The sequence below is a fragment of the Armigeres subalbatus genome, chromosome 3 (assembly GCF_024139115.2).
Source record: "Armigeres subalbatus isolate Guangzhou_Male chromosome 3, GZ_Asu_2, whole genome shotgun sequence".
Lineage (NCBI taxonomy): Eukaryota > Metazoa > Arthropoda > Insecta > Diptera > Culicidae > Armigeres > Armigeres subalbatus.
In genome coordinates, this window is record NC_085141.1 from 31,680,631 (window position 1) to 31,707,686 (window position 27,056).

At 39.7% G+C, this 27,056-nt stretch overlaps 1 protein-coding gene and 1 pseudogene across 1 annotated transcript in view; both read right to left on the reverse strand.

Annotated features, from left to right (window-relative positions):
- LOC134221556 (tyrosine-protein phosphatase corkscrew-like) overlaps positions 1–27,056 on the reverse strand; it is a 102,652-nt gene that overhangs the window by 26,195 nt on the left and 49,401 nt on the right. Inside the window, 5 exon segments of the mRNA XM_062700749.1 lie at positions 7,026–7,116; positions 7,188–7,697; positions 7,757–8,037; positions 24,081–24,237; positions 24,239–24,409. Of these exon segments, the coding sequence (XP_062556733.1) occupies positions 7,026–7,116; positions 7,188–7,697; positions 7,757–8,037; positions 24,081–24,237; positions 24,239–24,409 (1,210 nt within the window).
- Positions 19,383–19,506, reverse strand: LOC134228213 (U4 spliceosomal RNA; annotated as a pseudogene).

Sequence of the window (27,056 nt, forward strand, 5' to 3'; positions counted from 1 at the left end):
GATTGGATTGGGATTGGATTTGGATTGGATTTGGATTGGATTTGAACTGGATTTGGATTGGATTTGGATTGAGGTTGGATTTGGATTGGATTTGGATTGGATTTGGATTAGATTTTGATTGGATTTGGATTGGATTTGGATTGGATTTGGATTGGATTTGGATTGGATTTGGATTGGATTTGGATTGGATTTGGATTGGATTTGGATTGGATTTGGATTGGATTTGGATTGGTTTGGATTGGTTTGGTTGGTTTGGATTGGTTTGGATTGGTTTGGATTGGTTTGGATTGGTTTGGATTGGTTTGGATTGGTTTGGATTGGTTTGGATTGGTTTGGTTGGTTTGGATTGGTTTGGTTGGTTTGGATTGGTTTGGATTGGTTTGGATTGGTTTGGATTGGTTTGATTGAGTTTGGATTGGTTTGGTTTGGATTGGATTGGTTGGTTTGGATTGGTTTGGGTTTGGTTTGGATTGGTTTGGATTGGATTGGTTTGGATTGGTTGGTTTGGATTGGATTGGTTTGGATTGGTTTGGATTGGTTTGGATTGGTTTGGATTGGTTTGGTTGGTTTGGATTGGTTTGGTTGGTTTGGATTGGTTTGGTTGGTTTGGATTGGTTTGGATTGGTTTGGATTGGTTTGGTTGGTTTGGATTGGTTTGGATTGGTTTGGATTGGTTTGGTTGGTTTGGATTGGATTGGTTTGGATTGGTTTGGATTGGATGTGGAATGGTTTGGTTTGATTTGGATTGGTTTGGTTGGTTTGGATTGGTTTGGATTGGTTTGGTTGGTTTGGATTGGTTTGGATTGGTTTGGATTGGTTTGGATTGGTTTGGTTGGTTTGGATTGGTTTGGTTGGTTTGGATTGGTTTGGATTGGTTTGGATTGGTTTGGATTGGTTTGGTTGGTTTGGATTGGTTTGGATTGGTTTGGTTGGTTTGGATTGGTTTGGATTGGTTTGGATTGGTTTGGATTGGTTTGGATTGGTTTGGATTGGTTTGGTTGGTTTGGATTGGTTTGGATTGGTTTGGATTGGTTTGGATTGGTTTGGTTGGTTTGGATTGGTTTGGATTGGTTTGGATTGGTTTGGATTGGTTTGAATTGGTTTGGATTGGGTTTTGATTGGTTTGGTTTGGTTTGGATTGGTTTGGATTGGTTTGGATTGGTTTGGATTGGTTTGGTTTGGATTGGTTTGGATTGGATCTGGGTTTTTGGATTGGTTTGGATTGGTTGGGATTGGTTTGGATTGGTTTGGATTGGTTTGGACTGGTTTGGATTGGTTTGGATTGGATTGGTTTGGATTGGGATTGGTTTGGATTGGTTTGGATTGGTTTGGATTGGATTGGTTTGGATTGGTTTGGATTGGTTTGGATTGGTTTGGATTGGTTTGGATTGGTTTGGTTGTGTTTGGATTGGTTTGGATTGGTTTGGATTGGTTTGGATTGGTTTGGATTGGTTTGGATTGGTTTGGATTGGTTTGGATTGGTTTGGATTGGTTTGGATTGGTTTGGATTGGTTTGGATTGGTTTGGATTGGTTTGGATTGGTTTGGATTGGTTTGGATTGGTTGGTTGGATTTGATTGGTTTGGATTGGTTTGGTTTGGATTAGTTTGGATTGGATCTGGAAGGATTTGGATTAGGTTTGGATTGGTTGGGATTGGTTTGGATTGGTTTGGATTGGTTTGGACTGGTTTGGATTGGTTTGGATTGGTTTGGATTGGTTTGGATTGGTTTGGATTGGTTTGGTTTGATTTGGATTGGTTTGGATTGGTTTGGATTGGGTTTGGATTGGTTTGGTTTGGTTTTGTTGGGTTAGGATTGGTTTGGTTGCGTTTGGATTGGATTGGTTTGGATGGGTTTGGATTGGTTTGGATTGGTTTTGATTGGGTTTGGATTGGTTTGGTTGCATTTGGATTGGATTGGTTTGGATTGGTTTGGATTGGTTTGGATTGGTTTGGATTGGTTTGGATTGGTTTGGATTGGTTGGATTGGATTGGATTGGTTTGGATTGGTTTGGATTGGTTTGGATTGGTTTGGATTGGTTTGGATTGGTTTGGATTGGTTTGGATTGGTTTGGATTGGTTTGGATTGGTTTGGATTGGTTTGGATTGGTTTGGATTGGTTTGGATTGGTTTGGATTGGTTTGGTTGGTTTGGATTGGTTTGGATCGGATTGGATTGGTTTGGTTGGTTTGGATTGGTTTGGATTGGATTGGTTTGGATTGGTTTGGATTGGTTTGGATTGGTTTGGATTGGTTTGGATTGGTTTGGATTGGTTTGGATTGGTTTGGATTGGTTTGGATTGGTTTGGATTGGTTTGGATTGGATTGGTTGGATTGGTTTGGATTGGTTTGGATTGGTTTGGATTGGTTTGGATTGGTTTGGATTGGTTTGGATTGGTTTGGTTGGTTTGGATTGGTTTGGTTGATTTGGATTGGATCTGGATTGGATTTGGATTGGATTTGGATTGGTTGGGATTGGTTTGGTTGGTTTGGATTGGTTTGGTTGGTTTGGATTGGTTTGGATTGGTTTGGATTGGTTTGGATTGGTTTGGATTGGTTTGGTTGGTTTGGATTGGTTTGGATTGGTTTGGATTGGGTTTGGATTGGTTTGGTTTGGATTTTTGTTGGGTTTGGATTGGTTTGGATTGCGTTTGGATTGGATTGGTTTGGATGGGATTTGGATTGGTTTGGATTGGTTTGATTGGGTTTGGATTGGTTTGGATTGCGTTTGGATTGGATTGGTTTGGATTGGTTTGGATTGGTTTGGATTGGTTTGGATTGCATTTGGGTTGGTTTGGATTGGATTGGTTTGGATTGGTTTGGATTGGTTTGGATTGGTTTGGATTGGTTTGGATTGGTTTGGATTGGGTTGGATTGGATTAGGATTGGTTTGGTTGGTTTGGATTGGTTTGGATTGGTTTGGATTGGTTTGGATTGGTTTGGATTGGTTTGGTTGGTTTGGATTGGTTTGGATTGGTTTGGATTGGTTTGGATTGGTTTGGATTGGTTTGGATTGGTTTGGATTGGTTTGGTTGGTTTGGATTGGTTTGGATTGGTTTGGTTGGTTTGGATCGGATTGGGATTGGTTTGGATTGGTTTGGATTGGTTTGGATTGGATTGGTTTGGATTGGTTTGGTTGGTTTGGATTGGTTTGGTTGGTTTGGATTGGTTTGGATTGGTTTGGATTGGTTTGGATTGGTTTGGATTGGTTTGGATTGGTTTGGATTGGTTTGGATTGGTTGGTTTGGATTGGTTTGGATTGGTTTGGATTGGTTTGGATTGGTTTGGATTGGTTTGATTGGTTTGATTGGTTTGGATTGGTTTGGTTTGGTTAGTTTGGATTGGATCTGGAAGGTTTGGATTGGTTTGGATTGGTTGGGATTGGTTTGGATTGGTTTGGATTGGTTTGAACTGGATTTGGATTGGTTTGGATTGGTTTGGATTGGTTTGGATTGGTTTGGATTGGTTTGGTTTGATTTGGATTGGTTTGGATTGGTTTGGATTGGGTTTGGATTGGATTTGGTTTGGTTTTGTTGGGTTTGGATTGGTTTGGTTGCATTTGGATTGGATTGGTTTGGATGGGTTTGGATTGGTTTGGATTGGTTTGATTGGGTTTGGATTGGTTTGGATTGGTTTGGATTGGATTGGTTGGTTTGGATTGGTTGGATTGGTTTGGATTGGTTTGGATTGGTTTGGATTGGTTTGGATTGGTTTGGATTGGTTTGGTTGGTTGGATTTGGATTGGTTTGGTTGGTTTGGATTGGTTTGGATTGGTTTGGATTGGTTTGGATTGGTTTGGATTGGTTGGATTGGTTTGGATTGGTTTGGATTGGTTTGGATTGGTTTGGATTGGTTTGGATTGGTTTGGTTGGTTTGGATTGGTTTGGATTGGTTTGGATTGGATTTGGATTGGTTTGGTTGGTTTGGATTGGTTTGGATTGGTTTGGATTGGTTTGGATTGGTTTGGATTGGTTTGGTTTGGTTTGGTTGGTTTGGATTGGTTTGGTTGGTTTGGATTGGTTTGGATTGGTTTGGATTGGTTTGGATTGGTTTGGATTGGTTTGGATTGGTTTGGATTGGTTTGGATTGGTTTGGTTGGTTTGGATTGGTTTGGATTGGTTTGGATTGGTTTGGATTGGTTTGGATTGGTTGGATTGGTTTGGATTGGTTTGGTTGGTTTGGATTGGTTTGGATTGGTTTGGATTGGTTTGGATTGGTTTGGATTGGTTTGGTTGGTTTGGTTGGTTTGGATTGGTTTGGATTGGTTTGGATTGGTTTGGATTGGTTTGGTTGGTTTGGATTGGTTTGGATTGGTTTGGATTGGTTTGGATTGGTTTGGATTGGTTTGGTTGGTTTGGATTGGTTTGGTTGGTTTGGTTGGTTTGGATTGGTTTGGATTGGTTTGGATTGGTTTGGATTGGTTTGGATTGGTTTGGTTGGTTTGGATTGGTTTGGATTGGTTTGGGATTGGTTTGGATTGGTTTGGATTGGTTTGGATTGGTTTGGTTGGTTTGGATTGGTTTGGATTGGTTTGGTTGGTTTGGTTGGATTTGGATTGGTTTGGATTGGTTTGGATTGGTTTGGATTGGTTTGGATTGGTTTGGTTGGTTTGGTTGGTTTGGATTGGTTTGGATTGGTTTGGTTGGTTTGGATTGGTTGGTTGGTTGGTTTGGATTGGTTTGGATTGGTTTGGATTGGTTTGGATTGGTTTGGATTGGTTTGGTTGGTTTGGTTGGTTGGTTGGTTTGGATTGGTTTGGATTGGTTTGGATTGGTTTGGATTGGTTTGGATTGGTTTGGTTGGTTTGGATTGGTTTGGATTGGTTTGGATTGGTTTGGATTGGTTTGGATTGGTTTGGATTGGTTTGGATTGGTTTGGATTGGTTTGGATTGGTTTGGATTGGTTTGGTTGGTTTGGATTGGTTTGGATTGGTTTGGATTGGTTTGGTTGGTTTGGATTGGTTTGGATTGGTTTGGATTGGTTTGGATTGGTTTGGATTGGTTTGGATTGGTTTGGTTGGTTTGGATTGGTTTGGATTGGTTTGGATTGGTTTGGATTGGTTTGGATTGGTTGGATTGGTTTGGATTGGTTTGGATTGGTTTGGATTGGTTTGGATTGGTTTGGATTGGTTTGGATTGGTTTGGATTGGTTTGGATTGGTTTGGATTGGTTTGGATTGGTTTGGATTGGTTTGGATTGGTTGGATTGGTTTGGATTGGTTTGGATTGGTTGGTTTGGTTGGATTGGTTTGGATTGGTTTGGATTGGTTTGGATTGGTTTGGATTGGTTTGGATTGGTTTGGATTGGTTTGGATTGGTTTGGTTGGTTTGGATTGGTTGGATTGGTTTGGATTGGTTTGGATTGGTTTGGTTGGTTTGGATTGGTTTGGTTGGTTTGGTTGGTTGGTTGGATTGGATTTGGATTGGATTGGATTGGATTTGGATTGGATTAGGATTTTATTTGGATTGGATTTGGATTGGATTTGTATTGGATTTGGATTGGATTTGGATTGGATACGGATAGGAATTGGATTGAATAAAAATTTCGTTTGAATTTGGATTGAATTTGGAATGGATTTGGATTGGATTTTGATAATATTTGAATTGGATTTTGATCGGATTAGGATTGGATTTGGAGTTAGAATTAAATTGGATTTGGAATGGATTTGAATTGTGTTTGGATTGGATTTAGATTAGAATGGATTTGGATTTGATTTGAATTGAATTAGGATTGGATTTGGATTGGATTTAGGTTGGATTCGGATAGGATTTTTATTGGATTGGATTTGGATTTGATTTGGAATGGATTTGGATTGTATTTGGATTGGATCCGGATAGGATTTGGGTTTTATTGGATTTTAATTGAATTTGGAATGGATTTGGATTGGATTTGGATAAGATTTGGATTGGGTTTGGATTGGATTTGGATTGGATTGGGTTTGGATCAGATTTGAATTAGATTGGATTTGGATTGGATTTGGATTGGATTTGGATTGCATTTGGATTGGATTTGGATTTGATTTGGATTGGATTTGGATTGGATTTGGATTGGATATGGATTGGATTTGGATTGGATTTGGATTGGATTTGGATTGTTTGGGTTGGATTTGGATTGGATTTGGATTGGTTTGGATTGGTTTGGATTGGTTTGGATTCGATTTGGATTGGATATGGATTGGATTTGGATTGGATTTGGATTGGATTTGGTTTGGATTTGGATTGGATTTGGATTGGATTTGGATTGGATTTGGATTGGATTTGGATTGGATTTGGATTAGATTTGGATTTGATTTGGATTAGATTTGGGTTGGATTGGATTTAGATTGGATTTGGATTAGATTTAGAATGGATTTGGATTGGATTTGGATTGGATTTGAATTGCATTTGGGTTGGATTTGGATTGGATTGGATTTGGATTGGATTTGGACTTGGACTTTGATTGGATTGGATTGGATTTGGATTAGATTTTGTTTGGATTTAGATTGGATTTGGATTGGATTTGGATTGGATTTGGATTTGGATTGGATTTGGATTGGATTTGGATTTGGATTGGATTTGGATTGGATTTGGATTTGGATTGGATTTGAATTGGATTTGGATTAGATTTTGATTGGATTTATATTGGATTTGGATTGGATTTGGATTTGATTTGGATTGGACTTGGATTGGATTTGAATTGGATTGGATTTGAATGGGAATTGGATTTGGATTTGATTTGGATTGGATTTGAATTGAATTAGGATTGCATAAGGATTGCATTTGGATTGGATTTTGATTGGATTTGGATTGGATTTGGATTGGAATTGGATTGGATTTGGAATGCATTTGTATTGGATTGGGATTGAACAAGGATTGGACCTGGATTAGATATGGGTTGGATTTGGAATGGATTTGGATTGAATTTGGATTAGATTTGTATAGGATTTGAATTGTATTTGGAAAGGATTTGAATAGAATTTTGATTTGTGTTGGGTTTGGACTAAATTTGAATATGGATATGATCAAATATGATCAAAAGTGTATGACTTACCTTCCCTATCGATCTGGTCCAAGATCATATCGATCACAATAAACGTTCCCGTTCGACCGATCCCCGCTGAACAGTGCACACAAATTGGACCCTAAAGGCACAAAAAAAAACTTTTATTTACTATTCATGTCTTTTTTTCTAATTTCTCATTGCTTCACATACCGGTTGCAAGCCTTCCAGCTGCAGCTGCTCCTGCCGCGCGTTCACGTCCTGCAGAAAGTTCAGCACGCATCCCGGATCGGACGGCACCCCGTGATCGGGCCACACCTGGAAGTGGTACTGGAAGATCTTGCGCTCGTCCTGCCCCCGCCACGACAGCAGAAACTCCCGCAGCGTGTAGTCGGCCGTGCTGGTCTCGCTCAGGCAGGTCACCTTCGAGGAGCCCCATTCCTTCGTTTGCGTCGGATCGGGCCAGTACTTTTCGCACTTCTTCTTGCCCCGTTCGATTTCTTTGGTAGTCATCACTATCACCCGGGAGTTCTCCTGCCAGATCATGTTCCAGAAGTCCTGTATCGTGTTGCCGAGGCAGCCCTGCGTCGCGATGTACGTTTTGAAGAGATCTTTTTCGTCCCGCAGCTGGTGGAGCAGCCCGCTGGCACCGCTGCCGCACTTGGGCTGGGATTGCGCTTGGAGCCGGCCGTACGTTAGCGAATCATTCCGTTTGTGTTTGAACTGAAAGGGGAGAGGATTGTGGTGGTCAGTGGGAATGCGGTTTGTTCGAAAGGACCTACCTCATTGGCCTTCATCGAGCACTGGCAGCAGGGTTTGTTCAGCAGTTGGCAGCTTTGACAGTTCTTGGTCGGTGGCTGATTGATGCTGGCGTAGGTGATGGGGGAGCTGTTGTTGGAGGTCGAGTTGTTGTTCTGATGGCCCTGCTGGGCCAGGTTCTCCGACGACGAGTTCATTTCGTTCTGCTCGGCCTCCGTCGGCTGGCGGATGTAGTTGGCGTTGATGTACTCGGCGCCGGGTTGGCTGTTGTCCACGTCTTTCAACTTTACCCGGGTGTGGTCAACTGCGGAGAATGGGACAATCAACATTCCGGAATAATGGAACATTTATCGGTGAGCTGGTGGAGTCCACCGTGACGGGAGAAATAAATGAATTCAAGAATCGTGCCTCAGCATCGCCCCCTCATACCACGTCTACAATGGTGTCTGACTTGATGGAAATAAATCAGTTCAGCGAGCTCGACAGCCCGCATAATAAGACGCGATACCGACGGTTCAAAACAAACAGAAACGGATTACTGAACACATCAGAAATGGGCATTAAAATTAATGTGCACAACTGGGAAAATGTCACTTCCGCAAAGGACTGCGAACGACAACGGCGCGACTAGAATTGGAATTTATGGACCTCTGGGCAAGAGGCGTCCGTATCTTAAATGCGATCATTATGAAATGGCGCTAACGAGGGGAGAACAACCAGTAAGCAGATAAGATCGAGCAGGTGAGTTTTTCAGCCCACCTTTTCTTTGCTTCGGACATGAACTTGAAATGGGACAATGGACAAATGAATGAACGTGGCTTGGATGTGATTCGACCGGGTGGCTGGAGGTGTAAATTGATTGTACTTCATGACGGAAATAACATCAAGTTGTAAATTTCAAATTCCAACAAGAGATTGTATAAACATATTTGGTTTAAATCTACTTAGATTCAATTGAAGAAATGCAAATAAATTCAGGTTGCTTCAAAACAACTAATACGAAGGAATTGAAGCATTGAAGACAACGATGGTAAGATCGCCATGGGTAAACCACACATTTGTGTAGTCACGATAGGACAACCAGATTTTTCTCAACTGTATAAAACTGTTTGGAGCAGCACTATTCTAGTTTGCGTTAATTTTATTGATGAATATGAAGAGAGAAAAAATTGAAAAATTCTATCCCAAAGAATACCATCCCAATATCCAATTTGAAAAAAAGTAGGTTTATCGGAATAGAACGAATAACTTTGAATTCGGATCGTAGATGATCATTTTGAGGAGATTCCCTGAATGGCAACTCACAGGTCGTAAAATTCGTTAATGTAGGCATTTCAATAATTGCCGTCAAAAACGGGAACTAAACATAGAGTAAATGCGTTTTAAATTAGTTTGTAAATAAACGTTCATCATAACAATAGCTACAATTGTGATTTGTAACGACAATTCGTCGAAAAACCCACTCTATAATTTTCGTACTCCCTTATGACAGCAGGTACCGGTCCTCATCAAACCCTACACTCGTAGCAGAATTGCTTACAAACCGTTTAAATGGAGGAAGTATAAACAAACAAGGAGCTAATGGGCGATAAAATATGATTTAATTCAATACATCGCGCACGTCGTCGTCGTCGTCGCCGCATTTATGAATTGGAGATTTATCAACCGAACAAACCAACAACGCGCGGAACCTTCCGCAAAAGCTACGAACAGCGAACGTTGTCGGCAGCATCATTGCCAGCGCCATCATCAACTTTGATCGTGCGCGCGCGCGCGTTGCACATCACATTGTGCAGTTGAATTAACCCTCCATTGATCATAAACATATTTGCTTTCCTGTATCGTGATAATCATCCATATGAATGCTTTTTCGAAAAAAAAATTAATCAAAGCGTCGATGGGCGCCTCAAAAACAATTTCTCATGTTGAAATGTTTGATACCCATTTGAAACTTTTTTCGTTTGAAGATTATTCTTGACTTCCATAACAGATGCAACGACAGGCATAAAATTATTGAGAAACACAAAGTAAAAAAAAAATCCCAATCTTTGAATTAAATTATGCCAAGCTTACCAACTTACAGACAAAAACGAAAAATTATTAGAGAAAACACAATTAAGGGTCATCGAAGGGTTAATCATATGCATTTCGTCGGCAAGTCGCGACGGCATCGACCGCTACGATTAGATCCAATCATAATCCAAGCAATAATAATAAATGTTCACATTATGTTCCAACCTGAATCTGAATTCGAGCGCCACCGAGGTACCTTTGGATGGGAGACGTAGTTCCATCGATATCTATCTGAATGTGTATCGCAAAGCGAATGCGATGCCACCGACCGATCCTAATTCAAAGGTCACAATGACAATAAAAATCTATTAATAATATGCTCATATTGATCGGTCCGACGCGGCAAATTTCGTTGCTTTTGCAATAATGTTTCGATTCGCTCTGCTGGACTCGCCATATGATAGAGCGGAGCCCGCCTTGTCTTGATATACTATTTCGGATGATGTTCGATTTTCTGTGGAAGCTACCACCGCACCACCGGTCAAGATGCGTGAGATAGACAAATGAGATTCTTCCATGTCAAGGTCAATATATCCGAGATATGAAGATAAGAGCTTGTGGTATATAGTCCGGTCTTTGTCGGCCTATTCAATGCTGATTCAAGGTATCACCCCTGTATTATTAAATCTTTAAATTGGTCTGGTCGAAATATAATAAAATCCGTATAATTGATTTTGAAAGATTGCAGCGAAGAAACTTTAAAAAATGTTGAATTGAACAATGATTAACTATTTATAAGCTAGTAAAAAGGAATAACTGAAAACAGGAAACATGCTGAATAACCAACATCGATTCTGTAGTATTTCATAGTAGAAAGACATCGCGGAATTACTCCACCTTCCTGTTGTCAGTCTTTCCTCTTCCTGGAAAGATTATCCTGCTAATAGATATCTCGACATGATGGTTATTCGTGGAGCTTCCCGAAAGCAAACAATAGCTGAAAGCGCTAGTTCAAGCATGTTTCAGATTATGATATTGTCAAAGATAGATCGTGACCCTGTCGCAATAGATGAAACTATTTCATCATCACTAAACTGTGTGCGATAAAGGCAATCTAACGGGGCGCATAGAAGTTACAGTCTTAGAACAGTAGAGTTGATGGTATAGCTTGCATGGAACTTGCCTAGAATCGTTACTTTGCGAAAAAAAAAACTCAGGAATTATTTAGACTTGAGATTTCTATAAACAGGATTTTTGTAACATTTGTTGTTTTTGAGACCGACGAATCGTTTTCATCTCTTCGGATGTTACGGGAAGGTATATTCTTTGTAGGGGAGGGGAAAATAAGAATCTTGGTAAGCGATGCAATCTAAGCAACCAGTAAGTAAATTTCACATATTCAAATTCACAGTGAAGAAAATTGTAGAAGGAAGACCTCATACCGATATCCGTACACTTGTAGAGACGAGCCAGCCTAGGGCTGCAAGTCTCTCTAATAAAGAGAAAAAAAATCCGTACACTTAAGCATCTCAGTATGTGGTAAAGGCTGACACAGGAGCACGAAGACCTCTACTTTTAACATGTTGCGCATTTACACATTAGAAATTACGAAAAATATGATAAAATAATGATTTAAACACCTCCTGAACCTGAACCTCCTCCACCGTGGACGGATTTCGAACCAAAGGATCAAAATCCGTACAGCTATTTTTTAACCTTGAAATTTAAATTGAAGCAAACTGATTGACTAAAGTACCACTGTAAATAGTTAAATGTGTACCTTAGGAAGCGTTACGAAGCGATTTGTATTCCGCTTAGCTTGCTTTATTAATCGCAATTTGCAATTAAAACACACTTACTTTAAATGCAATCATGTTCGTCATGCTTCAAAATGGCTTCAGAAAGTCCGCGTTTGGTGGGTGTTGATTTGTTTTCAATTTATGTTGTTTTAACTCCAAAGCCTACTAGTAAGCCTGAAGGCTTACTGTCAAGTATATGAACAGGATAAGATAAATTATTTGTAAATAATTACTTTAAATCCCCTTCAATTTATTGATATCTCTTGAGGTGGACGGATTTCAGTGCTGTACGGATTTCGGTCCCCATGGTATTGCAGATGTGAGAGATTTATTATAGTACCGCTCATAAAAATTGTATCTGAACGAAACATGCAACGTGCTCTTTGTGAAAATTAGAACCAATTTGGATATGACTTGAATGCATGTTCCATTATAGACCATCAATGAATTCGAAGAATTGGAGTTCAGGCCTTTAGGCCAGAACGCGTAACGAAGGATCTATTTTTGAACCAAATTGAATATGAATTGAATACATGATCCATTCCAGGCCATCCAAGCATTTCAAGAATTAAATTGCAGGCCTTAAAGTCAATACGCGTAACGAAAAATCTATTTGAAGTTCTTATTGAAGGCAATTCCAGGCGAACGGATTAAGTACCTGGAGGGGAATAGCTTTGGTTTGATAGATCAAACAGGGCATAAACTATTTTCAAAAAGAGGTAACGAACCTTTGGCTACGTGAGTGGATTTCAAGGCCTAGGGAGTGAGTGCTAGTAATGGACCCCGTGCGTATAATGGACCCCCTGAACAAAAACCAAAAGTTAACGCTGGAATCAATGATTTCCTGCAAATTTCCATTGGATAAAGTTACTTTGCAAATCAGGGTAGTTGTTCCATGCATTTGTTTTGGCTTGGGATACTAAAATTAAGTTATATTAACTAATTTGTAAAAGTAAATACTAGCATACAAGGGGGGTTCATAATAGGCAACAGAAACATGCGGAAATGGAGCATGAAAATCAAATGGGGGGAATATAATACGTATGTAAACAAACTGTCGCGTATGTTGCGTATTATGGTCCCGGGGGTGGCCATAATAGGCAATCTGGCTACATTATTTTAAAATACTTTTAGTAGTAAAAATGAATGTTTTATGTACGAAACGCATTGCTGATAACTGTTACTTATCATCTGGTGCTACAGAATGGCATTATGTCATGAGTCTGACTCTAGCGAAGCGATTGAAGTAAATTTTCATCCTTAAGGGGTCCATTACTAGCACTCACTCCAGGCACTCTACCAGGAGAGCTATTTAAACACGGTGGTGAGGCACTGGCTAGAGCGCTGCACTGGGTCATTACTAAGATTTGGGAGGAGCAAGTTTTGCCGCAGGAGTGGATGGAAGGTGTCGTGTGTCCCATCTACAAAAAGGGCGATAAGCTGGATTGTAGCAACTACCGCGCAATCACATTGCTGAACGCCGCCTACAAGGTACTCTCCCAAATTTTATGCCGTCGACTAGCACCAATTGCAAGGGAGTTCGTGGGGCAGTACCAGGCGGGTTTTATGGGCGAACGCTCCACCACGGACCAGGTGTTCGCCATTCGCCAAGTACTGCAGAAGTGCCGCGAATACAACGTGCCCACACATCATCTATTCATCGACTTCAAAGCCGCATATGATACAATCGATCGGGACCAGCTATGGCAGCTAATGCACGAAAACGGATTTCCGGATAAACTGACACGGTTGATCAAAGCGACGATGGATCGGGTGATGTGCGTAGTTCGAGTTTCAGGGGCATTCTCGAGTCCCTTCGAAACCCGCAGAGGGTTACGGCAAGGTGATGGTCTTTCGTGTCTGCTATTCAACATCGCTTTGGAAGGGGTAATACGAAGAGCAGGGATTAACACGAGTGGCACAATTTTCAATAAGTCCGTCCAGCTATTTGGCTTCGCCGACGACATAGATATTATGGCACGTAACTTTGAGAAGATGGAGGAAGCCTACATCAGACTGAAGAGGGAAGCCAAGCAGATCGGACTAGTCATCAACACGTCGAAGACGAAGTACATGATAGGAAGAGGTTCAAGAGAAGACAATGTGAGCCACCCGCCGCGAGTTGGCATCGGTGGTGATGAAATCGAGGTGGTAGAAGAATTTGAGTACTTGGGCTCACTGGTGACTGCCGAAAATGATACCAGCAGAGAAATTCGGAGGCGTATAGTGGCTGGAAATCGTGCATACTTTGGACTCCGCAAGACGCTTCGATCGAATAGAGTTCGCCGCCGTACCAAACTGACCATCTACAAAACGCTCATTAGACCGGTAGTCCTCTACGGACACGAGACCTGGACGATGCTCGTGGAGGACCAACGCGCACTCGGAGTTTTCGAAAGGAAAGTGCTGCGTACCATCTATGGCGGGGTGCAGATGGCGGACGGTACATGGAGGAGGCGAATGAACCACGAGTTGCATCAGCTGTTGGGAGAACCATCCATCGTTCACACCGCGAAAATCGGACGACTGCGGTGGGCCGGGCACGTAGCCAGAATGTCGGACAATAACCCGGTGAAAATGGTTCTCGACAACGATCCGACGGGCACAAGAAAGCGAGGTGCGCAGCGGGCAAGGTGGATCGATCAGGTGGAAGATGACTTGCGGACCCTCCGTAGACTGCGTGGCTGGCGACGTGTTGCCATGGACCGAGCCGAATGGAGAAGACTCTTACATACCGCACAGGCCACTTAGTCTGAATAAATAATAATAATAGCACTCACTCCCTATACCGCACTGAATTACTTGATGACTTGAAATGCAAGGTTCTTGAATTCTAGTAGTGGACTCCGTGCGTATAATGGACCCCCTGAACAAAATCCCAAATTAAACGCTGGAATCGACTATTTTCTGCAAACTTCCGTCGGGTGAAGTTGCTTCACGTAACAGGACAGCAGTTCCATGCATTTGTTATGGACAGGGAAACAGAAAATTATTTATATTAACTTATATGTAAATGTAAATATGCTAAAGGGTCCATTACTAGCACACAAAGGGGGGTCCATTATAGGCACAAGGAACATGTAGGAATATACAATATTCTGAAAACTCAGATATGAATATGTCCACTTTGTGGAAGATCGTGATTTGAAAAACTTATTGGAGGTAACCACTTTCCTTTGATTGGACTCGAACCCACGACCACTGGTGCTAGACTAGACTGGTGCTTTCAACCAACTAAGCAGAGGATTGTCCAATACCCGAAAAATAGGCAATTAACTTTGATTGAACTGAACTCGAGTTGCGTGCTCTTGCTTGTGCAATGCGATCGGATCTGATCTTGACGACTAACTGGCAAATACACTCTTTTTACGTCACTTTTTGGGAGACGTAAAAAGATTTTTTTTGCCTAAACTACTATTTTCCCACTTAATTGATTGATCTTTGGACAATTTTAAATACGATACAAAATCATAGCAAAACAAAGACCCAAGTTAGATATGTTATTACCACAAGTGCTAGGTCTACCAAGAGTTCCCAGGAATTCAGGCTTTCAGGCCTCCACACATAAACTAACATCTATAGGAATTTTTGATATGGTACATGCTCCCCACGCTTCCAAACATCAATATTCCTAGTAATTCTTTAATCAAATTAGACATGCCTTCAACATGTGTTCCATTTCAGGCCATCCAAGATTTTCAAGAGCTGGAGTAGGTACAGGTCTTAAGGTCAATACGCGTAACGAAAGATCTATTTGCTCCTTCCAGAAATTCAACATGCTCTTTGTGATCATTAGAACCAATTTTGATATGACTTGAATGCATATTCCATTATAGACCATCCATGAATTCAAAGAATTGGAGTTCAGGCCCTTAGGTCAGAACGCGTAATGAAGGATATATTTTTGAACCAAATTGAATATGAATTGAATACATGATCCATTTCAGGCCATCCAAGCATTCCAAGGATTAAATTGTAGGTCTTAACCAATTAAAAAACACAGACCTTCAGTTACGCGTGTAGATCTGAGACCTATACATTTATTTACCTGTAATTCTTGGAGTACCTGGAGGGGAATAGCTTTTGAAGATGTATTTAATTTGGTTTGATAGATCAAACAGTGCATAAACTATTTTCAAAAAGAGGTAACAAACCTTTGGCTACGTGAGTGGATTTCAAGGCCTATACCGTACTGAATTAATTGATGACTTGAAATGCAAGGTTATTGAAGGCCTATCTAACTTGATTTCATTAATCAAATAGAGCAAGAACCATTTAAAAATAAATAAGCCATCTAGTAACGCGTGTAGACCTCAAGTTCTATACTCCAGGGAATTCTTGAATCATCTGGAAAGGAACAGCTATTGAAAGCGTATGGACTTTGGTTTAATAGATCAAATAGGGCAACGGCCATTTTCGAAAAGACATAGGGAGTGAGTTCTAGTAGTAAACCCCGTGCGTATAATGGACCCCCTGAACAAAATCCCAAATTAAACGCTGGAATCGACTATTTTCTGCAAACTTCCGTCGGATGAAGTTGCTTCATGTAACAGGACAGCAGCTCCATGCATTTGTTATGGACAGGGAAACAGAAATTTAGTTATATTAACTAATATGTAAATGTAAATATGCTAAAGGGTCCATTACTAGCACACAAAAGGGGGGTCTATTATAGGCACAAGGAACATGTGGGAATGGAAAATGTAAATCAAATACGTATATAAACAAACTCGACGTTGCGTATTATGGACCCGGGGGTGGCCATAATATGCATGCTAGCTACATAATTTTAAAATGCTTTGTTTATTGGTAAAAATGATTGTTTTGGCTAGTTTTATGTACGAAACACGATGCTGGTACCTTTTGCTTATCATCTGGTGCAGCACTACAATTTGTCAAGAGGCTCGCTCTAGCGGAACGACTGAAGTAAATTTTTGTCGTTAAGGAGTCCATTACTATTCTCCAGGAAATTCTTGGACGACCTGAAACATTACAGTTATTGGTTCAAATAGGGCATGGACCATTGAAAAAATAGATAACAGCCCTTTGGTTCCGCGTGTAGACTTCAAGGCCTATATTCCAGTGAATTCTCAGATGACTTGAAACGGAACAGTTATTACAGGAGAAATTGATTTCCTGGATCAAATAGGGCAATGACCATCAAAAAAATATCAACCCTTGGTTACGCGTACAGACGATAAGGCCTATACTGCAGGGAATATTGGGATGAACTGGAGAGGAACAGCTATTAAAGGCATATATAATTTGGCTTACTAGATCAAATGAACATGAACCATTTTCAAAAATTAAGAGCCAGGCGTGGGCTGAAAATCTGTTTAATAAAGATATAAAAAATCAAAAGGAGATAACCGCCCTTTGGTTACGCGTGTAGACTTTAAGGCCCATACTCCAGGGAATTATTGGATGACCTGAAACGGAACAGTTATTGAAGACGAATCCAATAAAATTTTAAGAATCAAATAGAGAAAGATCCATTTAAAAAAAGATATCATTCCTTTTGTTACGCATGTAGACCTCAAGGCCTATACTCCTGGGAATTCTGGGATCAACTGAAACGAAACAGTTCTTGAAGGCGAATCCAATTTGGTTTCCTGGATCAAATAGAGCACCTTTTCAAAAAAAGATATCACTCCTCGGTTACGTTTGTAAACTCCAGGGGATTCTTAGATGAACTGGAAAGCAACAGCTATTGAAGGCGTATTCAATTTGGTTCACTAGATCGAATAAGACAAGAACCATTTTTGAAAAGAGATAACAGCCATTTGGTTACGCGTGTAGATCTTGAGGCCTATACTCCAGGGATGACCTGAAACTGAACGGTTATTGAAGACATATCCAATTTGGATTTATGTATCAAATAGGACACGAATCAGTTTTTAAAAGAGATATCAGCCCTTTGGTTGTGTGTGTAGATCATAAGGTTTTTGTTGTGCGTGTAGACTCTAAGAAATTTTTGGATGATCTGGAATAGAACACTTTTTTTTTGTTGAGGCGAGAAACCACTGCGTCAACTAATTGAACTTTTGTGGTTAACCCCTATTTAATATGTCGCATCAAATCAGCTGGAAAATCAATAATTAATGATAACCAACTAGGCATCTTGACGCGTCCTCCCCCAGTCAGGTGAGATGGCATTGATATAATCAACTACCGTTTTGGGATTTGCTGTCCAAATCTCTTCAGGTTGCATGTATGCACCATTTAAGATTTTGACCCTTCGTATTTGTAATGCAGCACAACGGCAAAGCAGATGCACTTGTTGAAGATGCAAAACAGCTACTTAGTTCTTTGCGTTTCTAAGAGTGCCTTCGAAGTGACGTATAAAAAAGTGCCGTAAAAAGTGTTGCGTGTAGCACACACAACCTCTACTTCATCAGTGCATTTGCTGATGAAGCATGTGTGTAGCTGTTAGGCAATGTGGTTTGGGAAATAGATTTTGAGTGCTTCGACTATGCGTCCGATTTGGAGATCTCGGGCTCATTCAGTACCCACTAAGTTGCGAAGGCCGACGAGGGTCCATCGTAGCTTTGTTGCTTAAATGCACCAGTCTTGCGTGGCCGAGGGCCGTGGGTTCGATTCCCATCGAAGGAAAGTGGTTACCTTCAATACATTTTTCAAATCAAAATCTTCCACATAATGTAGGCATATTCAGATCAGAGTTTTCAGAACATTGTAAACAAAAATTATTGCGGATCTTTTTAAAATTTTACATCTTGTGGATACCGAAAAGTTCTTCCGTAATTCTTCAAATCTTCGAAATACTGAAACAAACCTGGTAATTGGAGTAGTCATCGCAGCATGCCAAGTCAAACAAAAAACAAATGAAGTGACTACTGCGGAATTATATAAATTGAACCAATGGTTATTTTTTAAAATCTCGTAGCAGCATCTCGGGCGTTTGCAGAACCTATTGCCATATTTACTTCAATGTATCATTTTCATACAAATTCAACAATTCAGTCCAAAAAACGGTTGCGCAAAGAGATTGGATCCAAAAGATAATGAAAAAGTCTCTCACTTCTCATCTCTGTATACATATACGATATGTAGCATACCGTGGAAGACTTTTTTCGCAAGCTGTCATAATGAAGAACTGATTCGGGAGACTATACCCCATGATAATTAAAAAAAAAAAAAAACTTTTAAAACGCGGGGAGCACTGGTTCTGATGATGCATATCAACTTGTTCGTGACAGCTGTGCGGTCCCCAACACTAAATAAGCGAGAACAAAGCGAAAATCACCACGTCTGTATGGGGGCTGCGGCACTTGTATACATTGTTGATAAATTTGTTATCATGGCTTGTTAAGATTCGGGTCAGTTTTTGCCTTTCTATTATCTATTATCTTTTATTCTATTTTATATTTATATTTTTCTTCATATTTATATTATCTATTGAGAGCGATTTCTGCTAACCCTGGTTGCGCATCCAATTTTCTACCGGAACTAGAATCATAATCACAGGAAAAAATCGTTAGACGAAATTCTCGCTTAACTTTTCAAAAGGACCTAAGTAACATTTTTTTCATGAATTAATTTGAGTACTGCAATCGAAAGCTTTCATGTTTTTCTGTTGATTGCGCTATTCAAATTAATTCATGAAAAAAATGTTACTTATGTCCTTTTGAAAAGTTAAGCGAGAATTTATGTGAAAAAATACACACAACAGACAAACGTCCTGAATCAAATAAATTTTGGAACTGCAATAAAAACCTACCATAAAAAATTAGAAACTAACTCAAAATGAGGTTCTTAAAAACACAGACAGGGCTGGTAGCGGATTTTTCGATAAATAATAGTGAGAGTGATCAAATAGTGATAGAAAATCAATTTCTAAAATTCAGTACTATTTTTCAATATCTTATCCAACTTTTTTCAACTAGCAATAATCGCACCTCGGTTGTATCTCATTGATTACGTTATCGCCACTGCACAAAAATGAGTACTGCGGCCCAGTGCACTGTGGTCCAGGATACAGTTTTAAGCGAAAAGATGCGTTTTACGCCAAAATTATATTTTTATGTTATTTTACAAAGTTGATCGTCATGCTATCAAAGAATATGGTGGCCCATGACATATTTTTTTTATGGATTACTCTCATGTAATGTTCTACAGAGTTGTAGGGCAGCTTATTCCAATATTTATTGCTTAAAAGCTTTGTCTATAGCTTTTTGGTTTGCTGATTTAGATCTATTTTACCTACTTGGAATAGGGTATCCCTAAAAAACAGAATGTTTCATCTACTTTTTTGTTATTGATGTTACGGAAAAGTCGTCTTCGGTTTACTTTTAGAGCTCAAAAATTGCAGCTTTTGATGTATAGATATGCTCAATATCTTCTGTCGATTAAAAATTATAATCGTTTTTCTGTCAAAATTACGTTTTCTCAAAATGTTATATCTCCGACTTGGGCAAACAAAAAAAATATGTTTACACGGCACTTGAAAGAGCAACTCATATTCTTTATTATATCAAAAAGTGTCACTCGAGCAGCGCACATCTTGTACAGAAGTTTATGTGACTCATCTATAACCAAATTCGGTCACATTTAAGTTGCTGCAACCAAATCGAATTGTGCTGCTAGGGTACTTTGTTTCTAAAGAAACATTGTAGTTAAGCGGCTTTTGTTTCTCCACTTGGTCCGCAGCTCATTTTTGCGAAGCCTATTCTTTACGCACGGTCGAAACACCATCTAGCAAGGCCTGTGCTAGGATTTCTCAATAGGTTTTTTGAGATGGTGATGGGAACAAGATGAGGATCGCAAAGGGGCGGATTCAGCAATCAAAAACGAATTTTATGTTCTCTCCGTCATTGACGCTCTGTCATCGCTCATTATTCTTCCTGACGTAGAGAAACCTCGCTCCACTTCGACGTTGCTGCGGCCATGAGATGCAGCTAAATTTATTTTCACTACCTTAGTCGTCAAAGGTATTTAGGGTCACCTGAAACAGCTGTCGTCCCGAAGAGGCCAATTCAATCTATTCATTCCATACTGATAATATTGATATCAAACTTCAGATTTTAGCAAGACAAGCAGAATTTCCCTATTCAGTTATGATTTTGGTGAAAAAGGTCCTTATGGAAATATCCAAAGCCGTCAACATTATTTCTAAGCAAAAATTTATCACATTTTCTAGTTTTTGTTCTGTTCATTAAGTAAAGATTAGGATTAAAATTGAAATTAATATTTTTTTGTTAAATTGGCCTTCCTGACAGTTCTGTTCTAAGTCTTTTGGATTAACACCCGAAAGTATCAAATTCCAAAAGTCACAAATCATTGCGATTTGGATATCAAACATCGCAATGTTGAACATAATCTATGCTTAGCTCATGTTAGTAGCTTGATTGACTGTACACATCGTAGTTGCTAGTCGTGACTGGACGAGAAACAACAAATATGCGTAGCTCATCAATTGAATTCTCATCTTGGGATTAGAAAACTGTTCTCACTGTACATGCTTTGGAGTTTCATTGATTCAAGACCGATAACGATGCCGGCCAGGTCCTCACAGTCAATTGAGGATTAGGAAGGGAAAATTAGTTCGACACTCATTGCTACAAGAGACCGACGAGTTCTCTACACCTCCGTGAGTGCCACGGGAAAGGGATAGTTGATTTTTTTGAGAAAGTAATCCATGGGAAGTCACCTTGGTAAGCGACTAAACATTTATTGTGAGCAAAGTTGTTTTCAAGACACGAAGACGAAAACCGTGTCTCAAATCATTCCAAAGCGAAATCAATATGCTTCGCTTAATAAGCTTTCACAACACGACCGCACTAATAAATGTTCTGGACTTCAATGTAGAAATCATTTTTTTTTACTTTGCGTTCTCCCGGATTAGCTGGCAAGCCCAGTATCAACACGATTGAACAGTGTTGAACTCAATTTATGCATAAAAACACGTTAATAAAGGTTAAAAATTATCAAACATGGCATTTTACAAGGTAACAAAGTAAAATTTCCATAAATATATAGAAATTTTCCCTGAATATTAGGAAATTGCCAATAATTAAATCAAGTTGGAAGGAATAAATTAATATTTTTTTTAAACAATGCTAAATATCTTAAGAAGAATTTTGAAAAACCTTACATAATTTTAATAATTTTAAACTATTTGTTGTTTATAAAAGAATAATTTTCCATAAAGAAATCAAAATTTTTCAATGAAACACATAATTTTTTTAACCCTTTCTTTCCCATAATATCTGTGGAGCTCCCTCAAATTTTGCGCCTTTCAACTTTCATCAAATTGTTTCAACAACAAAAAGCAATAATTTACACAACTTTATGGTTCATGGGTGTTGACTCATTCATAAAATAAAAGTTCCCTGATTTTTCCAAAAAATTTCAGAGTTTTCGTTGAATTTCCAGGACTTACGAAATAAAATACGCTAAATAAACACAAAACATTTTGAAGCAGCTTTCACGGTTTTTTGTTATACATGTAGCAGGTTCTTTTATTGATTTTTCAAATTAGGTATAAATAAATTTGAAGGGTAAATAGGAAATCGATAATTATGGAAGTCGTTGTCATTATGAAAGCAGGTTAATCAGATGAGCGAAAAATCAGTAAAAACGTTGTTTGTACTAAAGGCTGTCACTAATTCTGAAACTACGGAAAATTAATACCATTGAATGCTTAAAATCTTTTTTTTGTCTTACTTTAGGCAGTTTTAAACATTATGAATTTTTAATTTTATATCGTCTGGTTAAGTAATTAACTGGGAAAGCCTCCGGAAATTCTTTGGAATGTTTCTCAAAATTCAAAATTCTAGGAATTCTCTAGGAGTTTAGGAGTTTCTTCAAAATTCCTCCTAGAATATCTTCTTCTGCAAATTACAAATACTTGGAAGGAAAACTTAGGAAATACTTTCGGGATTTTCTTCAGGAATTCCTACTGAAGTTCCTTTAGATATTCTTCAAAAATTTCACTAGGAAATTATTCCTGGAAATGGAGAAAATTTTTAGAAATTTCCTTATAATTTTTTAAAGAAATTTCCGAACAAATTCCTAGAGAAATTTCAGAATGAATTCCTGACAGATTCCTCCGGAAATTCTCCCAAGAATTCCTTTATATATGCCTTCAAAAGTTCCTTCGATTTTTTTTTAGGAATTCCTAAGAAATTTCCTTTAGAAACTCTTTTGAAAAAACCTTTAGGAGTTCTTCCGAAATTTGCTTCTGAAATTCCTTTGGGAAATAATTCGGAAATTCTTTTGGGAATTCCATCGGAAATCATTTCAGGAAATTCTAAATGACTTTCCGAAGGGATATTAAAGTATATTTGGAATGTACTCCCAAAGAAATTTGTAAAGAAATTCTAGAAGGATTCTCTAAAGGAATATCCGAAAGAATTTCTGAATTATGTTTTCCACTGAATTCCTGAAAAATATCGAATGGAATTGCTGAAGGAAAATTCGGAGAAAAATAATTCGTGTGGAAATTCTAATTCAACGAAGAAATTTCGTTGTTTCGTTAGAGGAATTATCTAAATTATTTCTAAGTAAATTTTCAAGAGTAATTAAAAAAAATATCTAGGGGGCTCTCCAAAAAGAATTCCCGTCGGATAGCTGAAAAAAATTCTGGAAGAATTTTTGATGAAATTTTTGAAGGAGAATCTGAATGGATTCCCAAGAATTCCCGAATTATTCCCTGAATAGGTTGACAATAATTCCCTGACCATTCCAAAATTTCCAGGTTTTTCGGGTAGTCGACACCCTGTGGTTTCAATGAACAGCTTAGTTAATCAATTTTGTGTAAAAAGTGATTTGGAATAAGAAGTGCTTAGATTTTAATTGAATGCGATTAAATTTACTTTAGTTCTGAAAGTCTCGATAATGAAAACAAAAATTACTTTAAAACACTGGAGTTGAATTGCAGTTTCTGTAGTTTCTGTAATTTTTGGAATATATTTTGAAATATTTCTAATAGAGTTTTTGTTTTGTAATGATTAGATTTTAGACCAGTTGTGTTCCTGAAAATCGCAATTATGTGATCGAATCTCATGCATAATTCATGTAATGACGAAACAATGTGTAAATTGCATTACAATACCAATTCTGCACCATTTCTTGTTTCATTTGCAATGCAAATTCAAAGTAAATCTAACATGCTATGCAAATGTTTGGTTTTGACCGTAATTAATTCTTTTCAAATCAATTCGAAGTAAAGAACCGACAAGCCCCGACGAGACATCTCAGTGCAGTCGAAATAATTACACCATTTAAGTAGAGTGTCGTCGTTGCACAACAACGGTATAATTTGTGCACTAATAGAGCACCCCAGAGGAGCGGCTGTCATCCGACTGGAAGCGCAACAAAACATCAAGAGCAATTGCGCTCATCCGCGCCAATCCCCCTTTCATTTGCATGTCGTGAACCCCCGGGGAAGAGGGCGGCCAATAGCCGTAAACAACCCGGTCGAATCAATTGAAACTCACGTGGCGCACCACGCGCTCCCATTTCGGGGTAACAGTTGGGGACAAATGCAACAACTCTCTCGAATTGGTATACTCACATGGTAAAATGTTCTTGTAGCGATTCTTGCCCCGGTTCTCGGCCCGCTGGCCCTCCCGCCGGGAGAAGGTGTGCCGGCATTCCTGCTGCTGTAGAGATTCGAACTCCTCCCAGAAACCGCCCCTGCCGTAACAGTGGGTGCCATTTTCCCGCTGCGCACTGCTCGACCCGGGCGTCGATTCCGGCGGCCGTGATGCGCGTCGCGTTGAACGGTTGCCGCAGGTGCACCACGGTGCCGCACGTCTCCACCATCGGGTTCTGCTTGTAGTACTCGATCAGGTCGCACAGGGTGTTGAATTTCTGGCCGCCGCCGACGTCGTATTTTTTCTCCTGGTTTTCGGAAAGAACGGAAAGAAAGACGATACGGTTGGAGTTAGTCACTTTTGCGGGCAGTGCGTAGTAGGTTATTGTTTGGATTTGTGAACCGGTGTCGAGCGACGAAGATGTTTCGACCGGAACGTGTCCGCTCTTATACTGATTGCATACAACGCTATGACTAACCGGGAACGGCGAGTTGAGTTGTTCGGTTTTGCGACCATCATCGCCACCGTTGTCGATGCATGTCTTGTTCTTGAGTGCATGAATGGATATGAAATCGAAATAGGAGGTGACTAATGAGCCAGCGACGATTAAAACAACGACGATGACAAACTACGGCGTGGAGTTTAAGACGCAGTTGCCGTAGGTCACCTTTTACGGAGTTGTAGGCGGTGTGGTACGGCACAGTGACGTTTGTTGTGACGCATGTGTTTACGTGGTGCCAAGTCAGGCCGGAGTTTCGGGTGGGTGGAATTCCAGCGAAAAGCGGAAGTTGTTAGAATGGTTATTCATTGTGCAGAGCTGGGTAAGAAAATGGGTTGAAATTGATATGGTGCTTAAAATCAATAACAGCGATTGGCGTCACCTTTGAAAGAGTCAAAACTGTGAGTTTGATTATGTTCAACTCAACCGTATTTCTGAAATAAATTATATGGAGCCTTACAAAAGCTTGTGAGAAAACACAGTTCCCTTTATGAAACATCTCTTTTCCTTAAGTTCCTTAAGTCAATACATCATTATTCTTGCAATACATCACTTTTATTGCTTTTTAAGTAAATTTTTTTATAAAATTTTGTATCGTTTTTTAAAGCCGCTGTCCAACATCTTTGAAGGATAACCATTACGGCACAGAACAAATTTAATACGTCAGACAATAATCCCCATTATCAGTTCTAAATTTCGTTTCTATAATTAAATAATTACTATAGTTCTCTTAAGTTCAGAACCCGTCCCAGAACCGGCTTCATTCCATCGAGAGAAATCAGATAAAATCATTTCTCACACTTCCCAACCGTGACTCGCACACAAGTCTTAATCTGCTCAGGAATTTATCAACCATCTGCCCCGCTGGAATGTCAAATTCGCGCCGCCCCAACCAAATTGGGAACAGACACGACCGACAACACTAGTTTCCTGTTTTCTGCCCGCTCATCGCCACCGCTAGGAGTCATTTAGAATTCTGCGCACTCGTTTCTTCCCGCCATCGCGTTTCGAAATTCCAGTCACAGAGAGAATGCCTTCTAGAGCCGACTTGAACTATGAGACCGGGTGCTTATGTTCCAGCCGCTACGGAGGAAGACCTTTTCAAGGTCTCTCACTTTCCGACTCATGCCCGCTTGCTATAAATAAACACTCTTTAGGCAGCGATCATTGCCAGCAGCGCTCCAGGACGCACACGTTTTTACTCTCGTCGCCGCCTTAAGCCCTTTTCAGTTTCAGTTTTCCTTTTCAACAACATCATTGTCAGCAGGCAGGCGAAATCAACTTCATCATCGTCGTTGAAGTCGTTAGACGTCCAGCTCAGACGGAAGACGCCTGCCGCTGCTGCCGGAGGGACAGCATTCCATTTACGGTCAGAATAGAATTCATAAATCAGCGAACTTGCTGAGTGTTGTGGGACAAGAAGGAACAAGGATGCATTTTGCACTTGCGCAAAGTCTAGTCCAGGGTGATATGTGAAAAGAGTTGAATGGCGATTTTAACAAATCGCATGCGTTTTAGTTTCATGATCAATCATAAAATTTGAGGAAACTTTCCTTTAAACTTCCGTGTTCATCGTATTTTGAAAACTATAAAAAATCTTTAAATTAAAAGTTGCAAATTGCAAACAAACATGAATGGATGTAAACGGAATGGAATGGAAACGCTTCGATGTGAGTTTTGAGGAAAGCTTCCGATAAACTTTGGAAGAGAATTCTGTGAATGCATGGACAAATGTTCAAAATTCATCAATTCATCAAAAAGAATTATCGAAGAACGACCTCAGTGGAAGACTCCATGTGGAATCTGATGGTTCCAGAGGAACTTTTAGATGATTAAACTACACGAACAAACTGCAGAAAAGCTCTCTGGAATTTTCTATTTTTTTGCGAACTGGGTGATGTCGGTTTTCATCTCACTGATTGACCGGAAGGATTACAAATCTGCGTAATTAAACACTGAGCAATGCTATGAAGGGATTTTCCTCTCCTTTGATGGATCGGAAGGCAGAGTGGTGTTATTGTAGATCGAAATGATCTCAACCATACGTGGTGGGACGCGCGCATGCTTTACCATTAAATAAAGTTCAAGAGTTTCTCTCTCTGCGTTGGTGGGACACCCGTAAGGAAAGTGATGCATTGTGGATCGAAAAGATCACAATTCTGCGTAATAGGACGCCCGCATGCTGAACCATTAAATAGAGAGGACGAATTCTCCTTCTGCATTGGTGGGACGACCACAATAAAAGTGGTCTTATTGTGTATAAAAAGCAAGAAGAGTGATATATTGATTACCAAAAATGAATACAATTCTGCGTGGTGGGGTGGGACGCTCGCATAATTGTATGTATGTAGTTTTCCACCATCCTAGCTGGAGTTTTTTTTGTGTACGGTTCCATCCAGCAGTATAGCCGAATTTAATTATCATTCTGCGTTCAATGCACTGCTACAATTTTGCT